General features: G+C 39.3%; 2 protein-coding genes across 2 annotated transcripts; both read right to left on the minus strand.

The window, feature by feature from the left end:
* Positions 1-8,601: 8,601 nt before the first annotated feature.
* Positions 8,602-9,546, minus strand: LOC142437113 (olfactory receptor 10K2). The gene has a single exon (XM_075540404.1). The coding sequence runs from the start codon at positions 9,544-9,546 to the stop codon at positions 8,602-8,604; it is 945 nt and encodes a 314-aa protein (XP_075396519.1).
* Positions 9,547-23,230: 13,684 nt separating this feature from the next.
* Positions 23,231-24,175, minus strand: LOC142437114 (olfactory receptor 10T2-like). The gene has a single exon (XM_075540405.1). It carries the CDS (start codon positions 24,173-24,175, stop codon positions 23,231-23,233), a length of 945 nt encoding a protein of 314 aa, XP_075396520.1.
* Positions 24,176-25,450: the final 1,275 nt, after the last annotated feature.

Raw genomic sequence — 25,450 nt, forward strand, 5'->3', positions numbered from 1 at the left:
TGAGTCATTGCTAGCACAGCAAGATTGGAAAATGCCAGAATTTGAACAAGAAAAGTATACAGGAACAATAATGGTATGGAGAAAATTACAGATCCTTTTCGTAGAAAGGGAGACTCAGAAGAGTTATAGTGAGTTCTTAAATGTCTTTGCAAGTCTAACACTTAATTTTATTTATTCATAATCCAATTTTCACTTGCAGATGAGGTGATTGAAAATCCCATGTCTTTAGCTAGGCGTATTTTAGCCTTAAAATAGATATAGTTTCCTTTTCATACTTTGAAGAAGTTTTTTTGCCGAAGATTAGCCCAATGGATTCCATGGTTTGATTTCTTAATTGTTGTCTCCATGGACATTGATTATGGATCTTGACAACTCAAAATTTTCTTCATTATTCATGATGTTGCTAATGGTTTTTGACCATTTGTAAAGTGTATCACTTTCCATAGTTCTGGAAATAATACAATCTCCCACAGCAATTTCTTGAAAGGACTCACTATACCTCTTCTGAGTTTCCCATTCTAGGACAGTGATCTATAATTTTCTTCATAGCAGTTACTGTTCCCATTTACTTATATGGTAAAATTCAGATGTGTTCCAATTTTGCTGTGCTGGCCATGACTGAACAGATTCAAATTCCTGGCTCAAAGTAACTGTCATTACTTATATTATATTGACTTCATTATGACTGTTATTTTTTTCACATGTCATAAGAGGAAATAAAAAATCTTTCTATTTTCAGACATCATCCTGCTGTGGTGCTGGAAGCTCGGTCACTGGTGTTTCCAATGTTAGCAGGAACAGGTGTCAGGGGAGCTTCCAGACCAAGGGCAGACAAGAGAGAAGGAATGGGCTGACCACTTTGGAGGAAGGAGCCACCGAAAAATTTAAGCATGGGTTCAGAACATTGTCAGATACTGAAGCCCTAAAGGATGGCAGCAGGACATTCTTAGAGATTGTTAGAGGATGGGGCCCTGGGGTCAGAACACAGTTGAAATGTAATAGAGGAGGAGCTGCTTTCTCAAAGTAGAGTCTGCCATGATAGTGTGAATTGAATAAAGTCTATGGGAGTGGAGCCTTCAGTGGTCTCTTCATTTGCTGATGGGACACAACTCAAGGTAAGAATAAACAGCTGCAAAAATGTAACACATGTGATATTAACCTGAACTTGGATTGTATGAAGTGCGAATCTAGGAAAATTGGAAGTTGCTGTGGTGTGGGGCATACATGAAGATTTATTTCCTAGGTGCTAGTGAGCCGAAATGAACTGGTATTGCTTCTTTTGAATCAGAAAACTATGTAATTTCTTTGCCAGGAATCACACAATCAAGAAGAATGGCATTGCATTCATAGTCAAAACACATCTAAAAATCAATCTTGAAGTACAATCCGGTCTGTGATAGGATTATATCTATCTACCTTCAAGAAAATCCAACCAATACAAGTATTATTCAACTTTATGCATCAACCACAAAATCTAGTGGTGAAAAATTGAAGAATTCTACCCATGTCTTCAGTTGGAAATTGACCAAACATGCAATTAAAAAGCATTGCTAGTTATTGGTGACTAAAATGCAAAAGTTGGAAGCAAAGAGAAAGGAACAGTTACTGGAAAATAATGACTTAGCGATAGAAATAAAGCTGGAGATCATATGATAGAATGTTGTGAGAACAAGAACTTATTCAAGCCAATACCTTTTTTTCAAGAACAAAAAAGGTGACAATACACATGTACTTCTCCATACAGAATACACAGAAATCAAATTGTCTACTGTGTAAAATGCCATTGGAGAAACTCAATATCAGTAGCAAAAACCAGACCAGGGTCTGACAGTGGAAGAGACCATCAATTGTTCTTATGCAAGTTCTGGCTAAAGTTGAAGGAAATGAAAATAGGTCCATGAGAGTCCAAATTGGACACCGATTCTATCCCATTTGAATTTCAAGAACATCTCAAAAAGAGATTTGTTACATTGAACACTAATGACAGAAGACCTGATGAACATTGGGATGACATTAAGAACATCACACAAAGATGAGTGTTGGAGGTAGGCAAAGGGAGGAGGTGTTGGCCAACCCAGGAACAAGGTAGCAACAAGTGGTTCAAAACCAGTGGAGGGAGGGGATGGAAGGACTGGTAGGGAGTGACCAAGAGCAAGGTAACTGAGAGGAATTACTGAAACCAGAACGAAGGCTGAACATGGTAGTGGGACAGGAGGAAAGCGTAAAGAAATAGAGGAAAGGAGTAGGAGGCAAAGGGCATACATAGAAGCCTAAATACAGACATGTACATATGTAAATGTATTTATGATTATGGGGGAAATAGATCTAGGTGCATATATTTATAGGTTCAGTAGTAGGGTAGCAGGTGGACATTGGGCCTCCTCACACACACTCCTTTAATTCAAGAGCTTCCCAACATGATTGCTGAAGACAGACGTGTGCATAAGCAAATGTGGTGAAAGAAAGCTGATGATGCCCAGCTATCAAAAAGATATAGCGTCTGGGGTCTTAAAGGTTTGATGGCAAACAAGCAGCCATCTAGCCCAGAAGCAACAAAGCTCACAGAGCAGAAGCACACAAGCCTAAGTGAACACGAGGTGTTGAAGTGATCAGATAGCAGACACCAAAGAACAAAAACCATCACTGTGTGATCATCTTCCCCACATAGATGTTGAAGACGAATGTGTGCATAATTAAGTGTGGTGAAGAAGGCTGATGTTGCCCGGTTATTGAGAGATATAGACCAGAGATTAGACCAGAGGATGCACAGCGGTACAGGTGGGATCTGGAAACACAGGGAATCTAGGACAGATTGAACCCCTCAGGACCAACGGTGAGAGTGGCGATAGCAGGAGGGAAGGGGATGTAGAAAGGAGGAACCAATCTCAGGCATCTACATGTAACCTCCTCTCTGGGGGATGGACAATAGGAAAGTGGGTGAGGGGAGACGCCGGACAGTGTAAGATAGGATAGAGTAATAATTTATAAGTTATTAAGCGTTCGTGAAGGAGTGGGAAGCAGGGAGGGAGGCGGAAGGAAAATAGGAAAATGAGCTGATTCCAGGAACCCAAGTGAAGGCAATTTTTGAGAATGATGAGGGCAGCGAATGTATAAGGGTGCTTTACTCAATTGATATATGTATGGATTGTGATAAGAGTTGTATGAGCCCCAATAAAATTATTTATTTATATATATATAAACATCACACAAAGAAAGCAAAAAGTCATTTAAAAGACAGGAAAGAAAAGGTCAGAGTGAATTCCAGAAGAAACTCTGAAACTTTCTCTGAACTGTAGAGCAGCTACGGTAAATGAAAAAGAAGATGAAGTCCTAATCCTGAACAGGAAATTTCAAATGACAGCCTAAAAAAAAAACAAAGCCAAATCGTATAATGAAATGCACAAAGACCTAGAGTTAGAAATCCAAAAAGGAAGAACAGACTTAGATTATATTAAAGTGAAAGAATGTAAGGAAAAAAATCCAGGCCTTGAGTTGTAATCTTGAAAGATTTTATGGGTAAATTATTGAATGGTGCAGGTAACATTAAAAGGAAGAATACACAGAGTCACCGTGCCAAGAAGATCTTGTTGCCATTCCACCATATTAGGGGCGGCACGAGCAAGAACCAATGGTGCTGAAGGAAGAAGAAGTTCAAGATGCACTGAACGCATTAGCCCAAACCAAGGTTCCCAGTGTTTATGGAATACCAAACGAAATGTTTCAGCATGCTGATGAAGCATTGGAAGCACTTACCTGTCTATGCCAGGAAATTTCGAAGACAGCTATTTGGTCAACTGACTGTAAAAGATCCATAATCATACCTATTCCAAAGAAATATGACCCAACAGAATGTTCAATTATAGAACAACATCATCGATATAACATGCAAGTATAAAATTGTGCTACAGATCATTCAACAATGGTCATGACACTACATTGACTGGAAGGGGAGGAAAGGTGGGTGCTACTAGAAGTTCAGGTCAGATTCAGAAGAGGATGTTGAACAAGGGATGCTATTTCTGATGCCAGATGGAGTTTAGCTGAAAATATGAGAAAGGTGTTTGCTTGTGTTTTATTGACTGTGCCAAGGCATTCGACTGTGAGAATAATTACAAACTATGGATGACCTTGAGAAGAGTGGGAAGTCTAGAACTCTGCTATGCACTCATTTGTAACTTGGACCTGAATCAGGAGGCAGTTGTGCAAACTTCACAAGGCAATACTGCATGATTTAAAATCAGGAGTGGTGTGCCTCAGGGTTGTAGACTCTCACCACCCTTATTCAATGTGGATATTGAGCTAATAATCAGAGATGCTGGATTCTATGAAGAATGTGGCATCAGGTTGGGAGGAAGGCTTTTCAACAATTGTGCAACCTTGTTTGCTGAAAGTGAGGAGGATTTGAGGCACTTGGTGATATAGAGCAAGGATTGCAACCTTCGGTATGGATTGCAACTTAATGTAAAGAAAATAAAAATCCTCACAAGTGGACCAATGGGTCACATCATGGCAAAAGGAGAACAGGTCAAAGTTATCAAGGCATTTGCCTTACTTGGATCCACGATCAATGCTCTGGGAAGCAACAGTCAAGAGCTGAAAATATTTGTTGTATTAGGGGAATCTGTGGTATAAGACCTCTTTAGAGTCGAAGTGCAAGGATGCTGCTTTGAGGTCTAAGTGTACCTAACACAAGCTGTGGTATATTCAATAGCCTCATATACATGTGAAAGTTGGACATTTAATACGGAAGACCAAAGAAGAATCAATGCATTTGAATTGTGGTGCTGAGGAAGCATACGGAAGCTGGTGAACCATGGATTAGTGAAAGGATACATTGATCTGTTTTGTAAGAAGTATGGCCAGAGTGTTCCTAGAATCAAAGGTGGGGATACTTCATCTTACATACTTTGAACATGTTGTCAGGAGAGACCAATCCTTGAAGAAAGACATCATGCATGGGAAAGCAGAAGGGGAGTGAAAAGAGGAAGGCCTTCAATGATATGGATCAACACAGTGGCTGCAACAATGGGATCAAGCATAGGAAGAATTGTGAGGATGGCACACCACTGGGCAGCGGTTCCTTCTGTTGTGTACAGGGCCACTATGGGTCTGAATGGACTCAATGACACTTAACAACAACAATAAGTAGCAGTAGAGGGAACCTGTCCTCCTCTTTATGGTTGTTCTGATTAGTGTCAAAGGGTATCACAGAAAATCATCACAACTAACAAGACCAGCCTAAGGGCCTACAAGATTCCTTTAGGAAAGATGATATTTTACTATGGTTAGGATTACAACAATTCCACGATCCTGCCTTAGTTTGAATTTCTCATTGCAAAGCTAGTCCTCACGGTGCTAAATGTAGCTGATGGCTAAAGCCATAGTTACCTGCTGTTCTTCTGGGAGATACCAACATAAGCTCGGAGCAAAGAGAAGGTACATATATAAGAGACACTAATAAATGAGAAATCAAATTTTTATTCATTCTTATTTGCTGAATTTATGCCTGGAGCTCAAGAACAGAGTTCTCCATGAGTTTATGTAGAACACATGGTCTAGTTCAAAGATGTAAGGGCCTTTATTTTCTTGGTAAAACCAACTCCAAATCTAAAGAGCTCATCATTCTCCACAATGCACGCGCGCGCGTGTGTGTGTGTGTGTGTGTGTGAGAAGAAATGGAATAAGTCTTAACCTATGAGGGAAGGACTAAGGTCAACTTAAATGCTACTGTTTAGTGTTGTCAAGTATATACCAATCCTATGTACAACAGAACGAAACGCTGTCTGGTCCTCTGCCATCCTCATAATCATTGCTATATTTGATCCCACTGCATGTCCAAAGTAAAAGAGAGGTCTCACTATCCTCAGTTTTGAGGAAGGTTCTGGCTGTATTCTTCCAAGACAAATGGAAAAGCAGAGTCAAGTAGAAAGTAAAATGGTAGAAGAAGAGCCATATGGATATGCATGGGATTTTAGTGCACATAATCCGATTCACATTTCAGTGCTCCAGTATCCTATTCCAACACCGTCACATTAGAAATTATTGGACAGGAAAAAAGTAAAAGGTTATTACTATGATTGCAGGGACAGTGAATTAGCTAATGTGGCTATTGTAGTCAAAGTCTCTGTAACTACCACCTGCATGGATCTAGGTAGGAAGGTATAGGAAAGACATTGATAGTATTCACCTGTGAATAACTGCTAACACAATTCATTGCAAGTGCCATCCTGCTGAGTATAAAGTGAATCTCCTGAGAAGCTGAAGGCAGATCTCACTACAAGACCCTCTGGATCTTGAGATTCCTGTTCAGTGAACCTCCTTGATCCAGAAGACAACTGTGATGTCAGAGAAATGGTGGAAGACCAGAACCAGCAGTAAAAGCATGAGCCATGAGTGGTGGACTTCTTACCTAAAGCTCAGTGCTTTGGTGCAGAAGGTTGGCTTATGGAGTCGGGTCCCTCTGGGCACTTATATGGGGGAGCTGGACTTGCTGACCCATGGAGTTGGAGCTTAGTTCCTTTAGCTTGTTGTTTATTGAAATGAAATGTCTCTGGGCACTTAATGTAGGGAGCTAGGTTCACTGAGCTATGGAACTTGAGTTGACTACCTATAGGTTGAGGCTTCCAGGGGAGTGGCATGCCTTTGGGGCATTTATTAACAGTTCTGAAAGAGCTTAGTTATACCACCTGACTAAACAACTGTTCAATTGCCTTTCTTTCCTGCATTACAAATAAGTAAATTCCTCTTAGTTACAAATATTGCCTCTGAGTTCTTTGTGGCCGCTGCAATGAATTATAGATAGAAAAGTAGAGATTGTTGCATGAGATAGAGTTCAATTATTTTCACTCTCATAGCACCCACACAGATTAGAATAGAATAGGGCTTGAATTGTGTGGTAGTACCATTTGAATGTTATTTATCGTATGCTTAAGGATATATCTATTCCACAAAGTTCATATGACCTAATTTTACATTATTAATCACGAATGTTTATGTTTTCTACTCACTATTAATTAAGAAAGCAAAACAAACAATAATCTTTGCATGGGATCATATGAGAACGCTGAAAGAGCCTTAATAAAGGAAGGAAATAATGTGGACATAGTAGCAGTTCTCTACTGACTTGCAGACAAGCTGTTTTAATTCTCTGAGCATCAGTTTTCCCATCTATAAAATATGCATTACCAGGGTTACTCTCAAGTGTAAATAAACCAGCCTTCCTAAATATTACCACATAATGAAGGAATAAGCAATCCTTTAAATGGAGGTACATTGAAAGACTCATTCTTTTTCAGTAGACAACTTGATAGACTAGAGACCGGGGCTGAACAAGTAAGACAAGGATGAAGAATTGGTGTCCACAAATATTAATTTGCTTGAGTCACTGTGATCTTGAGGTCTTGCCTTTTAGCAAACTGCAAGTTTCTAGTAAATGGAATAGATGCAGTTGACCTACAGTACTTTAGATTTTAACCCCGCCAGACAAGCTGTACACAACCCACAATAAAACAGGGTCTACGAATGAAATAGCTCCTGCTTTTCCTTTTCGCTTCACCCCCTGGAAGATACACTGCTTCTTTACTAAAGAGATTGATGGAGGAAAGGGAAACATTGAGAACAACCTGGTTCGACTGGGAGACTTTGATTGACAAGTGGATTTTGAAAAGAAATCTCCTGTGGGCAGCCAGCTCTTTATGAAACTCCCTGTTTCCTGTCACTATGGCAGATTGGAGACAAAACTAAACCGTGTGATGCAAGTTCTGTCCTAAAATGCACCTGCTGACTCGAGAGTTGCAGGAAAACAAGGGTTTGTTAGCTCTTTCCAGTTTTCCACTTGGTCAATAAAACAAGAACAACAACAACAACAGTTGTATTGGCATGTACTTCATATACCATACAATTTAATGGTTTAAATATATTGAAAAGTAATTGTGCAATCATCACCAAAATCTATTTTGTAACATTTTCATCACTCTTAATCAACTAAGTTTAAGCATAACCTGTCTCGGCTGGTCATCCTATTAGGTCTTCTCTTTAACTTATATCACGATGAAGATCCTCAAGGATTGTTGACCTAATTTAGATTTGTATCAATGTGTAAAAAAATAGAAACATCAACCCTCACGAATATATTAAAATTTTTAATTTTCTTACTTGTCCATTAATTAAATATCTCTTATATATCAAACATTATGACTGGCACTTTAAAACATCACATTTAAAAATTATAAACCTGACTATCCAAAAGTGTGAGTCGCAGGAAAAGGACAGTCTAGAGGTGGGAGATGCCGTGGGCACTAGACCTGAGTATTAGGGTTTTCCACTATTTTTCAGTGCTCATTTCTTGTTTGGGGGATGGTTTTTGTAGACACTCACATGATTTCCTATAATAGTCATTCATTGTTTTCTTCTTTTAACTGAATGACAATAAACCACGTGGTCCTGGCAAGAAGCTGTGTTTCTTACATCTTGTGCTTGGCGAGGAAGGAGAAATGGAATGTGCTTGAACACTGTTTCCACTTGCCCGATCATTTCTGGTCTGTGGATTTTTACATATTTATCTTTGCTGTACTTTGGGGAGTGGGGAAAGTAGGACATAGATTAATGCTGGGGCAGGAGAATCGTTCTTCCCACGACTCTGTGAAGTGCTGATTTGAACTCTTTATTTCTCAAGCTATAAATCATCGGGTTGAACAGTGGAGTTAAGATAGTGTAGGACACTGATATCAGAGCGTCCTGGCTAGAGGAGTAGTTAGATTTGGGTCTTAAGTAGATAAAGGAGGCGCATCCGTAATGCAAAGTGACAACAATGAGGTGAGATGCACACGTAGAGAAGGCCTTGTACCTGCCCAGTGTAGAAGGAAATTGGAGTATGGCGGAGATTATGTGAATGTAGGACACTAAGATCAATGACAGAGGGACAACCAAGACCAATGCACAGAGCATGAAGATGACAATCTGACTGAAGCGGGTATGAGAGGATGCCACCTTGAGAACCGGGGAGATGTCACAGAAGAAGTGATGCAGTTGGTTGGAGGAACGGAAAGGCAGGTGAAATACCAAGATTGTGATAATTTTGGCCACAGTGAAGCCACAGGCACAGGCAACACCCACTAGTCCCACGCACACCCTGTGCCCCATGACCACTGTGTAGCGCAGTGGGTTACAGATGGCCACATAGCGATCATAGCCCATGGCTGCCAGCAGGAAGGAGTGAGAGCAGCCCAGGAAGAGGAAAGAAAACATCTGGATGGCACAGCCCAGGAAGGAGATGGTCTTCCTCTGGGCAAGCAGGTCAACCAGCATCTTGGGCACAATGACGAACGTGTAGCTGGTCTCAGAGCAGGAGAGGACAGCGAGGAAGAAGTACATGGGGCTGTGGAGGGCCCTGTCGAGCACGATGGTGGAAACGATGGTGGCATTGGTACCCAGAGTAAAGAGGTAGAGGAGCAGGAAGACAACGAAAAGTAGACGCTGAAGTTCCGCCAGAGATGAGAAGCCCAGGAAGACAAACTCTCTCACGGCCGTCTCATTGGTCCGCTCCATGGAGAGTATGGACACCATCAGGGTACCATCGGAGAGAGAGAGGAGACAGTGCCCGGATAAATCTCTGAAAAAAATTGAGCCTCAGGAAATTGATTGCCCTGTCTTTTCAGAGTTTGAGATCTTCATTCACCTTCCTTTCTATTTCTCTAAAACACAGATTAGTTTAGAAAACCAGGTAAAGTGTACCTCTGTCTTTGAGAACCCAGAGTAATTCTTACATTATAGCGAAAAAGGAGGTCTCACTCTTTCTGAGATTCAATGATCCTTTCGTCTTTAGTTGCTCCCTGATGAGGTTGCTACTCGGATGCTCGGCTCTCTCTTACAGTACCTGGCAACTCCATTTGTTCTCCATTTGCACTTTGCCTTTACATTCTCCAAAGAAATATATATATATAGCGATCATAGCCCATGGCTACTATATATATATATTTACAGTTCCCAAATAAACCATCAGAATTATATAGATATATGATTGTCAGTCACTATTCATTCTCACTCTCATTACCTACAGTCCTCCTCTCAGTTTTAATTTCTCTAAGGTCTGTATCCATACTCTCTCAAAATCTCCTTGCCTTCATGCTGCAGGGAACCACTAACTCCATTTTTAATCCTTCTTCTTTACGCTGACTCTTTTCTTTGATGTTTTATTTTGCTCCTAATCTAGGATGGAATGTATATGTCCCCCCTCCAATATTTGTCTCAGGATTCTCCCACCTGCAGGGAGAGATACAGTCTTTCTTTAGGACTCTTCTTTCCTTCCAAAATTTTTCTACTCTCTACTGAAATCACATTATAGCCCCCCCCTTTCTTTTTGCCTGCAACCATATTCTCATATCTTCAATCCATCTAGTCCCTGCTGTAAACCAGCTTCCTAAAATGTAGATTGGATCATATGGAATCTCTCTTAATTTTTTTTACACATTCCTACAACAGAAAGACAAAACTCTGCCATGGTGTTTTTAAGATCTTTCGTTTTTGGACCCAGACCTTGTATACCTGCTGCTCAAAAAGCTCATGAGAAATGGAATGAAAAAAATGACATTTTCCATGAAGCTTCCTTGTGTGTGCCTTCCCTTGTCTATATTTCCTGTGCATGAGAATTTATTTTCTATTAATTCTGAAGTCCCAGTGAAAGCATTCTTGGTGCCTTCTGATACAACTATCTGTTTCTTTCTCAGAACCAAGTTAGGACATTGATCACCAATTTGATGTAGTATTTAATTCATTTTGGAATTTGAAACATTATATTATAATTCTCTCATATTGAAATTCTCTCATATTGGCTCTCTTGACCAATAGATCTTGTACCCTTGAGGGGAAGATATGAATTGCATATGTCTTCGCCTGGTCTATTCTTAGCATCTACAACCATATTAAGTAGTTATAGATTCTCAATAAATACTTTTAATATAAAAATTAAAGCTGCTGTTATTTAAAACTGTTGTTTACAGCTTGGCATGTTGTTATATATCTCATTCATGGCACCGCCAACTTCTTGGGGCTCATGGGGTAAAAGAATGCTCAGTTTTATAAAATTATTGGCTGGAGAATAGGTGAGTAGTAAGTGCCAAGAATATTGAAGGCTTTTGGTACTTGATAGAACAAAGTTTTACCTACTTAAGCCAAAAAATAGTTTCAGTTAACAATAGGAAAATGGTAATAGAGAGGTTAAAATGGCAATTTGAAATTATTGGTACTCAGATTATTCCTCTGAAGCCCTGGTGATATAGTGATTAGGAATCAGGCAGCTAAATGCGAGGTTAGCTGTTGGAAATCACCAGCCAAAGAGAAAGAACATCCTCCTCGCATGAAGACTCAGTCTTGGAAACTCGGGGGTAATTATATTCTCTCTGATAGGCTAGCTATGAGGCAGCATCAACTTAATGGCAGGGAATTTGTTTTTTTGGACGATAATGTCCAATTCTTAATCATTTTTGCTGCTCTCTAGAGCATATTGAAATGTCAGCAAGTAAAAGGAATATTATAAGAACAATATTGCATTTATCACCAGGTAGAAGTATAACCATTAAAGAGATCCTAATTACTATTAGCAAAAATAATGGTGATGCATCTTACTTTTGCTAAGAAACACAGAATCATGAATATTATAATGTATTGAACACTAGGCTTTGGTCTATGGATTTGATACACCTATATGTAAATAAGACCCAATTCAAATACTCTAAACAGTTCAAGGGTGAGACATAGCCAAAGAAAGAGATTATTTTTAAATGATAGATATGCACTTGTAATTATAAGGATACAGAGAAGGTTCATCTTTTTCATACCTTTTTCCTGGGTTCCATTATCTAGTATAGAAGAGTTGACTACAAATATCAAGCAACTGGGCACTTTTTAGTTTCTCCTAGTTTAATTCAGATGTGTAATTAGTTTAGTTAATCACAATTGAATGTCTAGCCTCCGTGAGGATGTTATCTGGTCCTTGGTTTATCTGTTCTTATAACTGTACTTAATGTTCCATAAGACTCTATGAAATTTAAATCTCTTTTCATTTCTCCATTGTATTTCTCTGGTTCTTTGCCCAGTGCTCAATACAAAGGTTATTTTTTGTTTTTTTTTAATCACTTGGAAGGTGAGTAAAATTATTGGCAATTCATTTGAATTTTCTAAGTCTGGAATCCACAGTTTTCATAATTACTGATTATTTTATACATACATCACCTTCATGAACACACGTAAAGTTGAGTGATATGTAAATAAAATGAATGTTGAACTTAGAAAAACACAATCTTAAATCCTGTCTCTGGAATGTTCCGAGGAGGTAGATTGACTCAGTGGCTGCAACAGTGGGCTCAAACAGAAGGACAATTGGGAGGCTGGTGCAGGACCGGGCGGCGTTTCACTTTGCTGTTGATAGGGTCGCTGCGGCACTTAACACTAGCAACCACAACGAGAGCTGGCATATTCTGCAAGCAAGCCCTTACAGTTCCCCTTTTCTCATTTTTATAGCTAGAAAGGATTTTAAAGTTCTCTCCTGGTAGTCTAATCTGGTCGATGAAGAAATTGAGTTTCACAAAGCGTTGTGATGATCCCAAAATAGAAGGAAACTGAGTGGATGTGTTAACAACAGAAAATAGCAGATTTTAGGCCGAGATATTTATCCTGGAGATGCTCAGACTACAGATGCTTTGCTTTCTCTTTGGGAACAGCGTTCCCCTCTCCGAAGACTGTCTGTGTGCTTTTGTCACTGTCTTGCATGTTCCTGAATTCCCAGAGGGGAGTGCTCCTTGTTTCCCGATTATGTGTGAATTTTAGTTATTTGCGGAAAACTCCAGTTCTTTGCCCTATATTAGGTGCTGTTACTTGGTCTGGATACCACAGAGCAAGCCTTTCTTCAAAAAGATTATTATTTAATCCTTGTCCCTGTTGAATTAAATCATAATCAAGACAATACCTGGATACATTTTGGAGGAGCAAGTGATTCTGCTAATTTAGAACATGTGTACAATGCATATGAATAATTTTGTAGAAATTCACCTTAATATTTAAGTCATTTCTTAAGTGATACTCTAGCTATTTTGTATCTATATTTAGAACTCATTGTGGCTCTCTTATTTATGCTACTCCCATTGAATCTCCATAGACCCCACCTCTTTTCTCTCTTACCCAAAATGTGAAAACGTAGGTCCCACTGAGAAGATGCTCACTTCCTGTTCCTTGTTCAGTTTCTAAACGCTGTAGGTTTCCATTTTGAGATAGATGACTGTGATTCGTAGGTAGACTTTTTCTTTGCCTTTTGCTGTCTTTAGAGAAACCTGAGATGTGCAGATTGTAGACGACAGCATCCAAGGTGAAGTGCTTAAAAGAGCGAAGGCAAAAATGGGGCACAGGCTATGAATCTACATTTAGGAGTTGAAATGAGATGATAGTCTGGGTTCTTAGACCCCAACCAAAGTCAGGTGCATCCAATCTCCTCCTGCCATTATGTGCCACTGGCCAGAGACCGCAACACACGGAAAAGGCGACCACAATGTGGTTGGTGCTTTCTTTATATTCCTTGGCAGCGGGCAGTTCTTCAGTGGGTCTCCTGGCACCAGAGTCATTGCTATGGAGATGTTTCCCTGGGTTTAATTAAAAGCTGGGTTGATTGTGGAAAATAGAGGTGAGTCACAAAATAACAAATTGTTTACCATTGTATCTAGGCAGTAGGACTTGGGGAGCAGAAAGCTAGAATACTCTCAGGTAAAGGGATTTTGAGAAAATTTGACTAATTTCTTAACTTCCCAGCAATGATTTATTAGATCCAACAAGGGTTTCTTGGAGTGAAGGCCCAGATCAGAAGCTGAAAGGAGTCTCAATTCACCATTGTAATTGTTGTAGTTACTGTGTTCTCCTTTTCCCTGTATCTTCACTCCATCATCCATATCCTGATACCATGCATTATCTCGCATAGGAAACACCAGTAAGTGTCTGCTGAATGTTGAGTGAACACGTGGTTATAGAAAGAAAGACTTCATTTGAGCAAATAGTACCATTTTCTACTCTCATTTTTAAATTTGGTTTTCCACTTCCCTGTGGCTAAGTTAGGAATGAACGTGACTTCAACATCATTTTCCATCACAGTGGTAGTACATACGGAAAACCTTTAATAATACTTGTGTCTAGTAAGAGATCAGAAAATATGCGATGGATAAGAAACACAAGAACTATGAGAGCAAGAAGGGATGTCCATGAAGTAGCCAGCAGGAAGACTATAATTTGGTATATCTAAATTTGAATATTGGACACTAAAAATGATAATTAGCACTCATTGTCATTTGTTCCCACAATTTTATATTGGTTTATTTTGCCTCCAACCTTATCTAAACTTTTGCTATGAAATTTCAGAGGTGGGGAAAGGGATTGAGCTAAATCAACCAGGGTATTAGACCAAACAGCTCCTTGGCCACAGTATTTGATTCACGATGGGCACTTGATCTGTCCAGACTATCAAGATCAACACATTTTTGTTTTTCACATCAGAGGAAGTGAGTTTTCTCTTCCACTGAATTTGAGTACGTGACCTGAAGCTGCCAGAGATCACCGTACTTCACCTACAAGTGGGCTGAAGTCAGAAGGAGTCAAGCTACGAGGTGTATCCAGGTGTATGCCTCTGAACTATGAACTTAGCTGTGCCTGAGACTGTTTTACCAGTGGAATTTTTAGCTCACCTGAGCTACTGTTGTTCTTGTTGTGTACCCTTGAGTACCTTCTGACCCACAGTGACTCTACTGACAAAGTAGGGTCTTTACACAAGCACATCTTTCTTCCACAGAGTCTCTGGGTGGCTTTGAACTGCCAAACCTCTCAATTAGCAGGCAAGCTTTTGACCACTGAAATACCAAGTTTCCCACGAACCCAAAGATCTTTGTTAATGTCAGTTTGAGTTGAATTACACGACACCTGCAGACCTCACACTCACAGCCCTCATGTGAACTAGTTGCCATTGAGTCAACGCTGTTGGCGGAGACCCTCTGGATATCAGGGCACAACTGGGCGCCATATCATTGTCTTTGGATGGTTTTTCAGGAGTAAATTGTCAAGTCTCCTGAGGCGCCTTTGGGTTAGCAGCAGAGTATGCTAACAGCTCACCCCCAGGGACTCCTGCCCGCGTGGAAAGGACATGCCGTGTATATTGTCTCAGTTGCCAGATTCCTGGTTGTGCGGACTGCTGCTCCGGAGTAAGATTGGCCAGACTTCCTCCCAGGGCAATGCCCATTCTAGAGCCCGTCAGTACCATGGGAGTTTGGGTTGGCAAATCATAGTGCATAAAGACTTCTTGTGACCAGTTTCTAAAACATTCCATAAAAATAATTGTAGAGATGATTGTATTTAATATAGAGAACTTGTTACAAAGAAAATATTTTAAAAGCTTATTAATTTTGCGTGGCCACCCCACCTTGGTCATTCTGTGGGTGGAAGGTTGGAGATGATACTGTTTTTGTGATCATTGAACTTTCATCAGTTAAAGGGACAGGAAACACTGAAAAAGCAACCAAATTCTGTGCATTGGGATTGAGAATGCAACAGGCAAGCACTTGTCTGCTAATCAAAAGTTTGGCCATTTGAATCCACAGCGATGTTACTTGGGAGAAAGGCGAAACAATCATCCAGAAAGATCACTTCCAAGAAAACCCCACCAGGAACTTCTACGCGGTCACAGCAGATCATAAAGGTTGAAAGTTGACTCGAAATACCTTACAACAAAACCAGAAACAGTTTAAAATACAAAGTGACTTGTATACATAGAGACCTTCATTTGCTCTTGCTTTCCTAACTTTGTATAACAGCTGAACACAGTGACAGCTGAACACAGTGATGCATCCGTGGATTCACAATCACATCTGGATGTAGAACTTTGCCCACGCCTCTCTCTGAGAAACCATATTCTGACTTCTACTGCCAAACATTGATTTTGCCAATATTTGAGGTTTATTGATGGATTAATGTGGTGCATGTGGGCCATGTAAACAAAATTTTTGGTATGGCTCCATTCACTCCAAGTACATGTATATATATATATATATATATATATATGATTTATCCATGATGTTAGTGTAGTAATAGCTTCATTTATCTGTATAATATTTAAATATACACATCAATTTCAATTTACTTTTTCCTTATAGTATCAGACAATTTTATTATTTATTAACTTGAACTATAATGAATTAGACTGCTAAGGGCATGCTTGTATATGTTCATTATTAACACACGACTCTTAGAATTTTAAGGTTATAATTTTATTGTATTTTTGGCTAAAGTTTCCACATTAGGCTCTCATTTAACAATTTCTGTCCTTATGGGAGCCCTGATAGGTAAGTAGGTAAAGGCTTGACTGCTAAGCGAAAGGGCAGGAGAAAGCTTTGGCAGCCTGTTTCTGTAAAGATTTACAACCTTGGGAATCATATCGGACACTGCTAGTCTACCTTAGAGTGCTGCTATGAGTCAGAATCCACTCAATGGCAATGGTGTACACATATTTTCAATGACATTGGTTAATTTTTAAAATTGTGTTTATATTTTAATTATTTCCATTGTGGTTATTCTGTTCTAGTAATTAGTTCTCTTGCTCATTTATTGTCTCATCATTTCTTTAGGATAAATATTGACCATTTAGTTTCCTAAAAATTACTTTGGCATCATACAAATGCTAGTAATGATGGAGGATGTTTATTTTGTGAGCCAATTACTTATTTGAAACGTGACCTCCGAGTGTGACTGCAGTTCAAAGTGCAAAGAGGTTCTCCTGGTCATAGTCTTGGGTATCCTTCTACTCGCTTCTACTCCAATAAGTCTGGACTTTGTAAAGAATTTACATTTTATATTCCTTGCCCTCCCCTGACCCCTCATTTTATCTGGGACTATCTATCATGTCCTTTGTCAGAATGAACAATAGTGACAACTAGGTATATATATGATCCCCCTTTTCTGATTGGAGGGGAGATGAGGCTGCGGTTCATGTAGGTTAGCAGTCCTGTAGGAAAGATTCTTTCTTAATTATTTGGTCTCTTTTAAAATTGTTTTGATCTAGATAGTGGCTTGTAAGCCCAGATGCGATTCCTCAAACTAGGGTGTAGAATCTAAAGTTTATGAAATGTCAATGAACCAAGTTGTCCTATGCTACAAATTCAATAAACCAGACCCATGAGGTGTTTGGATATGTCTAGGAAATGTATGCCACTAAAATGGTTGTCGTCATATGTTGACAGGAATTACAGCCAGATTCAGAAGAGTACATGAAGCCAGGGCCTTATTACTGCTTTCAGATGGATCTTGAATACCAGAAAAATGGTTTTCTGTGTTTTATTGTTTATTTAATGGCATTAGACTGTGTGAATCATAGTAAACTATTGATAATACTATAGAATGGGAAACTCTAGGACACTTAACTTCATTCATGTGGAATTTGGACCTATCCCAAGAGGCAGTTGTTTGAAAAGGAAATGTATACATTTCCAGGGTTGTGCCCCTTCATCATAATTTTCCAATCACTAAGTTGAGCAAATATTCTAAGAAGTTGACCATATGAAGAAGCATGCAGCATCAAGTTGGAGGAATATTCGTTAACATATCACAGGTTGTTAACTAGTCCTCCTCCAACTTTGCTTGCTGAAACTCAACGTGACTCAACACACTTACTGATGAAAATCAAAGTTTGCAGCTATCAGTATGGATTACACCTCAACATCAACAGAAAAACAAAAAGTTCACAACTGAACCAACAGGAAGTGATAAATGACAAAAAGATTGACATTATCAAGGATTAAATTTACTTGGATTCACAATGAACACCTGTTGAAGCACAAGTCAAGAACTTAAGCACTGTATTATATTAGGACAACGTAAGCCCAAAGAACTTTCTTAAGTGTTTTAAAAAGAGAGAAAAGTTGTCACTTTAGGGACTAAAATACTTGATGCAAGTCACGTGTTTTCATCTCCTTATATGCACATAAAGTCTGGAACATGAATGAAGAAGACTGAAAAAGAAGGGATGCATTAGAGTTACGGTGTTTGTGAAGAATGGTGACACTGCCATGCACTGCCAGAAGAACAAACAAATCTGATTTAAAAGGAGTATATGCTGAATGCTTCTTAGCAGTAAGGATGGCAACACTTCCTCTTATGACAACCCCCTAGACATGGACATCATGCCTGGTAGAGGGCCGGTGAAAAAGAGGAAAATTCTCAAAGAGATGGATTGACACAGTGGCTCCAACAATGGACTCAAACATCGTAACAGCTGTGAAGATGGTGCAGGGCTGGGCAGTGTTTTGTTCTGTTGTCCATATGGTTTCTATGAGCCTGAACTGATGCTTGATATTTTTGATATCATCCCACAGCTCATCTGATCTTCTGTCATTAGTGTGCAATTCACAAATCTGTTCTTGAGTTGATTTCTAAATTCAGGTGGAATGTACTCAAGGTCATAAAATTTTACTATGGAAAAAGCAATCTACACCTAGAAATCTGGAACATTAAAAGTTTTAAATGTCAAGCATTTATAGGTTTATTATTAAGGTAGCATATGAACATTGGGCCTCCACTCAAGTACTCCCTCCTTGACACGATCACTGAAGACAAAGTGGGTGCATAAGCAAATGTGGTGAACAAAGCTGATGGAGCCATGTTATCAAAAGATATTGCATCTAGGGTCTTAAAGACTTGAAGGTAAACAAGCGGTTATCTAGCTCGGAAACAACAAAGCCCACATGGAAGAAGCAGAAGCCTCTGTGATCACGAGATGTCAAAGGGATTAGGTATCAGGCATCAAAGAACAAAAAATCAAATCATTGTGAATGAGGGGGAGTGCAGATTGGGGACCCAAGACCCATCTGTAGGCAACTGGACATCCCCTTACAGAAAGGTCGCAGGGGAGGAGACAAGCCAGTCAGGGTGCAGTGTAGCAATGATAGAACATATAACTTTCTTCTAGTTCCTAAATGCTTCCCCCACCCCACCCCCACCCCCATCAACTATCATGGTCCCAATTCTACCTCACAAATCTGGCTGGACCAGAGGATGTACACTGGTACAGATAGGAGCTGGAAGCATAGGGAATCCAGGATAGATGATTCCTATAAGACCAGTGCTGAGAATGGTGATACTTGGAGGGTGGAGGGAGGGTGGGGTGGAAAGGGGGAACCGATTACAAGGATCTACATATAACCTCCTCCTTGTGGGATCGACAACAGAAAAGTGGGTGAAAGGAGATTTCAGACAGTGTAAGGTATGACAAAATGATAATAATTTATAAAATATCAAGAGTTCATGAGGAAGGGGGGAGTGGGGAGGAAGGGGAAAAATGAGGAGCTGATTGATACCAAGGGCTCAAGCAGAAAGCAAATGTTTTGAGAATGATGATGGCAGCAAATGTACAAATGTTCTTGACACAATGGATGTATGTATGGATTGTGAGAAGAGTAGTATGAGCCCCCAATAAAATGATTAAAAACAACAAAACCAAACAAAACAACAACAAAAGAAAAACTGTAAAGGACATTTTAAATTAGAGCTTTCTTTTAAATTAATATTGTTGCTTCTGGCATTTTGCATTTTCATAGCTCATATTTATAGATGTTGAGATTGTTTTTTTGCTACTGATATATAGATATATAACTTATTTTACACTACTGACATAATACCAGGACATCTTATAGATTATTTTAGTTATTAAAGCTTATGTTTTAACTGTATGATTTTAGTGATCTTTATTCCTGATAATATTGTCAGTAATCAAAGTTTAATTTATTCTCTTTGAACTGTTATTATTTTATTTGTTTTCCTTATTTTATTCTATTTACAAGAAGCTCTAGCACAAGTTTGAATAGAACAAAGTGTAGATAGTGTTATTGTTTCCTTCCTGATCTCAAGGGGAACATTCCTCCACTGTCATCACTAAGATTAACAATCATTTAACACATTTTATAATAGTCCCAGTTGTATAAAAGCTTTTAAATTATATTGTATATTTAATTTTATCAATGCTTTTTTATTCAAGACAACCATATTACATATATAATGTTATTTTTGTTGCTTTCCCCATCTTCTCCCCTCTCTTCTCCCAACTGTCCCCATCACTCATCTAGCAACCTAGCTATCTATGGAGCTATTGAGCTACCTAGCTATAGACTTATATTTCCTTTTTGCAATTAATGTGATAAATCTCAAGTTTGAAAAATATGAAACCACTCTTGCATGACTTAGATAAACCTCATTTATTCATATCATTGGAGTTAATCTGGGCTCCTTAAGTTCTGATGGACTTATTTTTTCTTCCTTATCTTTATCAATGTCTGTCTGTCACTCTGAAAGTTCATATAGCATTCACATGGAACATTTCAATTTCCTCAGTGAGCTATGCACTCTTTCTTGCCTGTGCACATGGTGAAACATTCTTTATCACGCACTGTCTCATTAGTTCCTACTTAAATTCCCTGTTTCAAATAAAATGTTATGGACTCTAGGAAGCTGTTCATGATTTCTCCAAGACTGAGTTAGATGTTCTTACTAATGAATAGGCCCTGCATCTCTATAGAGTATTCATCACGTTAATGGTAACTGTCTCTTTGTTTGCAATATTTTTTTCTATAGGGCTTAGTTACTTTCAGGGTGTTTGAGTTGTAATCGATGACAGTTATTACTTATTGTATCAATTAGTAGAAGTACAGCACATGCTCTGGATTGAGAATATAGAATGAGGCTTGAGCAATATTAAACGGGCTGATGAAAATCCAGAAAAAAATTCCTTGTGTTTTTTTCTGTCTGCAGACAAATTAGATGGCTTTGGATAATCCTACTTTTATTGTAATTTGTTTGTTAAACAAACATTTTCCTAAACCCAAGCCAGCTACAGCTTTTCAGTTTTTGAATTACTATTAGCAGCATGAACATCCAAAATGTCAGTTTAGGGTCAGTCTGTGTCAGTCTCTGAGAAGATTTGGAAATACTTTGGTGCTTCAGAGTCTTAAACAAGCTTGGGAACACCCTCTGATCTGGGGCAGACAGAGAAGTGTTCTAATCACTTGAAAACTGGAGGGAGTACATTTTACAGATGGGGGTTTGGTTGGGCACACGTGAGTTGGGCAGGTACAGAAATGATGTTTGGAGAGTTCTGTGGTCACAGAGAGTGAGTAAGAAAGCGTCTTTTCACATTTGTCACTGTAATCTTTCCTAAAGTAGATGGAATCCCAGAAACTCTCACACCTTTTTTTTTCAGATATAAATGATGTCAATTTCCTCTCAATAAGTAAATTGCAAACCCCTGAATCAGGGGGGGAGAAACCTTTAAAGTAAATGTGCATATTCTTATTCACTCATCAATATATAATGAAAGAAATTCCCCAAGGGTCTTTTAGACATTGTGTTATAATAAGCTAAGGATGTGCAAAGGAAGCCTGGTGGTATTGTCAGCTAAGCTGGACTGCAAACCATGAGGCCAGTCATTCAAACTCATCACAAGAAAAGATGAAGCACCTCTTCAGAGCTGACTTGATGGTGTCAGGTTAGGCAGAAACTAGCATCGAATCTTAGTCTTGGGACATTTATTACCAGACCACGTGGTTCAGCATAGGAAAATGTCAGAAATCTAGATATTGAAAGGACTGTTGGCATAAAGTAAACACAGCTGGGTCTGTTATCACCCTTCCATTCTGTTCCCTCTCCTGGCTTGTCTCTTCTTTCAGTTCTAGTGGTCCTTTCTCTTGTCTCCTTGTTAAGGTCCTCATTTTAATTTTCTCTCCCCCAACCTATAATGCCATTATATAATGACACTAATATTAATTCTTAACATTTGTCAAATTCATCTATTTTTAAATTGTGTGCTAGAGGTTCTAAGGCATTTCCTCTTTTAACCGCTGAGAGAAGCACTCCTTCCATCATTGCCTATTAACAGTCTCTTTGTTCACGCTCACGTGGCAAGTAAGAGAACCCACTTTTCAATACAGGCCATGTGACTCCCAGGCCAGAGCTCTTCAAATGCATGTTGCTTAAGTGAAAATCTGAAAATTTATGAAATTGGTATTGCAAAATTTGGTTGTTTTCCTGAGATTCATCCTAAATAAATGTCACAGTAAACTCATGCAAATATATTTTGACTGCGCCTATGAAGATGACTGAAGCATTGCCCTTTCTGACAGTGAGGCATGGGCAATGAGACACTTGTGCACGCTATAGTACCTTGTTTCAAGATTTAAAGCCAGTGGATGATAAGGGACCAGAGCTCAGTCTTCGGACATCATGTATAATCTTAGTTTGTAAAAGGAGGGAAATGATGGAATAGGAAGGAGACCTAATACTTTTCAATGATTTCTATTAGGCAAACACTTTATTGCTTTGCATAGATTAACTTAAGTATTATAATGGTTGGTAACTAGTAATAAAATTCGTCAAACCTGGTCTAAGGTACTTAGGTATAAAATCATCTGAATCGCAGTTCAAACTCAGGTCTTCGTGACTCTAACGTCTGTGTCTTCTGCTCTAGACCAGTGCAGACTTCCATTCTTCTCATTTACCCATCAAATAATTTTTATTTTATCTACATACAATCCATTTATTGCAAATGTTTATTTTTAAACATCAAAATATATATACAAGTAATAAGAGGTTTAGAACCAAATTCTCCATCATTTCCTTCAATGTAGAAAGGCAACAAGAGGCTAGATATTCACAGAAAGACAACACGATCCTTGCAGCGTTGACCTGCGAAAACTGGTGTTCATAGTACATGAAAAGAGAGAAGCCTTGTCCACTTTCCAGAGACTAATTAATATAACTTATACATCAAATAAAGATCCCTGGTTGCCCAGTGGGTTAATGTCTGGACTGCTAAGCACAAGGTTGGTGCTTCACCACCAGCCACTCGGTGGGCGGTGGGGGTGGTTTGAAGCTGGGAGATTGTCTTCTTTCGTAAAAGTTCACTCTAAGGAACAATTCTCCACCCTCCTATAAGGTTGCCATGAGTTGGGTTTGACTGTCTGGCTGTGGGTTTTGTTTTGTGCTTTATACATTGGCTAGAGACTAAACCTTAGGATGGACTTTTTAATAAAAAGAATCAAAGTCCCTTGAAGTCCTTATTCTTGTTGTTTTTCAAAGTGACCTGGAAAAAAGAACAAATTTGGTTATAGAACTGCATTTCTGTAAAGGGCAGTTTTATAAATATAAATTTTCTGAGTTGTTCACTTACTCAGACAGTTTTGGAAAATGAGTATCTGTACAGGACCTTCCTCAGAGCCGTCTTCACTTCTTTATTTCTCAGTGTGTACACAAGGGGGTTGAGGAGGGGGGTAATCACAGTGTAGGTCACTGCCACCAGCCGGTCCTTGTCTGAGGAGTACAGGGATGTGGGTCTCAAGTAGATAAAAGAGGCGCAGCCATAGTGGACAATGACCACTGTGAGGTGGGAAGCACAGGTGGCAAATGCCTTCCTCTGCCCTTCCACCGAGGAGATCTTGAGGATTGTGGACACAATGAAGACATAGGAGATGAAGATAAGCACAAAGGGAACCAGTAAAACTAGGATACTGAGGAAGAAAATGACCATTTCCTTCAGGTTGGTGTCCGTACAGCCCAGTTTGATAACAGGGGAAATGTCACAGAAAAAGTGGTTAACCCGATTGGAGGCACAGAAGGGTACACTGAACACCAGGACATTGACAACCACGGAGATCAGGAAACCGCAGAAGCTGGAGGCTAGAACCAGCTGCAAGCAGGTGGTTCTACTGACAATGAGTGTGTAGTTGAGTGGGTTGCAGATGGCAACATATCGATCATAGCCCATCACAGCAATGAGAAAGCAGTTAGTACAAGCCAAGCCCACAAAAAAATACAGTTGGGCAGCACACCCAGAGAAAGAAATTGCTGGATTTGTGGAAAGCAGGTTGGTCAGCATTTTGGGCACGATGACTAAAGTATAGCAGGTTTCAGAGCAGGAGAGGACAAAGAGGAAGAAGTACATGGGGGTGTGCAAAGCTCGGTCCAAGCGAATGACTGTCATGATGGTGGCATTGGCCATCAAAGTGGTCACGTAGGCCAACAGGAAGATAAAGAAGAGCAGGATCTGAACATCCCCCAGGTTTGAGAAGCCTATAAGGATGAACTCGGTGATTATGCTTTGGTTCTGTCTCTTCATGGGTCAGTGAGAATCAAATTCAGACAACCGGAAATTGAAAGAAGGAGTTTGATAGAGATGAAGTCACCCTAAACAAACTCAATTTGTGTTTCTGTACAAGGCTGATAATATTTGATTGAAAAAAAATGAGTCAGATAAGAACTTAAGAATGATGTTTAGGACTTTTCGGGCATGAGCACGATGAAAAACAGTGGCATAAATAATCCCCAAAGTCAAAGAAAACAATTAAAAAATCTTTATCTCTTTAAGTTGTTTCCATCCCTGGGTTCAGAAGTGCAAAGAAGGTTCACGGTGTAGTGATTCAAGATTGATTTAGAATACATTGCATTAAATCCTGTCTTTTCACAGAAGAAAATATTGAGGCTCAAAAGGAATAAGCCATTTCCTGAATCCACATGAGAGGCAGTCCTTAGTAATCACTTATCTTTAAGTCCATGATATGAAAATCTGATTCAGACAAAAGAAAACAAAAGCAGGTAAACAGAGTGTCGTTGCATCCCTCAGATCTCAGGCGTGAACGCTGCTTGCTACAGTGTGAATAGTGATTTCCTTTAGAAAGTGTTCGGATTCTATTTACCTGTGATTGATTATGAAGTCTTTGGAATAGGCTCATATGATTCCATTTCTATGAATTCCTTTTCTACCAATGCATGGAATTTTGGGACCAGCAACTCCAAAAAGCTCTGTTCACACACCAAACAAGGTGAAGATGGGGTCAACACCGCCATTTTTCTAATCTCTGTCTAATCCCTGTTGCTACCAACTCTTCTCAGAAAAACGCTCACTGTTATCTGTGGGAAGAGCTTTAATTTGATTTGACAATCAGATAATACTAAAAACTTCAAACCAGGCTTAAAGCCTCATACATTCTCCGTATTGAAGAGAAGTTGTGGAATCTTCTAGCCCAATCTACTCCCAGTTCTCTTTAAAGTTATTTTTTGGTTTGTTTTTGTTTTTCAAATAAATATGGTCAGGACCCTGTAGTCAATCACTAAGCTAGTTCTCTTGCTAGAGAGCTTATTCTAGAGGATGGGTTTCCAAACTTATTTGCCTGACTTCACACTTTTCAGGAAAAAAGGTTACTCAGTGTCCCTGGCAATTAAAACTTTGTACTATAGCTCAGAATCCAGGATGGAGTGTATGTATTTGCTGGATTGTGCAAGCCGCTCTCCCAGGAGGTTGTTATCCCCTATCTTGGGAAGAAATTCTGGTCTACAATACACTCATGCTTAGCTGAACTATGCCTCCTTGATATATTGGTATCCATTGTCATCT

The sequence above is a fragment of the Tenrec ecaudatus genome, chromosome 1, assembly GCF_050624435.1.
Source record: "Tenrec ecaudatus isolate mTenEca1 chromosome 1, mTenEca1.hap1, whole genome shotgun sequence".
Lineage (NCBI taxonomy): Eukaryota > Metazoa > Chordata > Mammalia > Afrosoricida > Tenrecidae > Tenrec > Tenrec ecaudatus.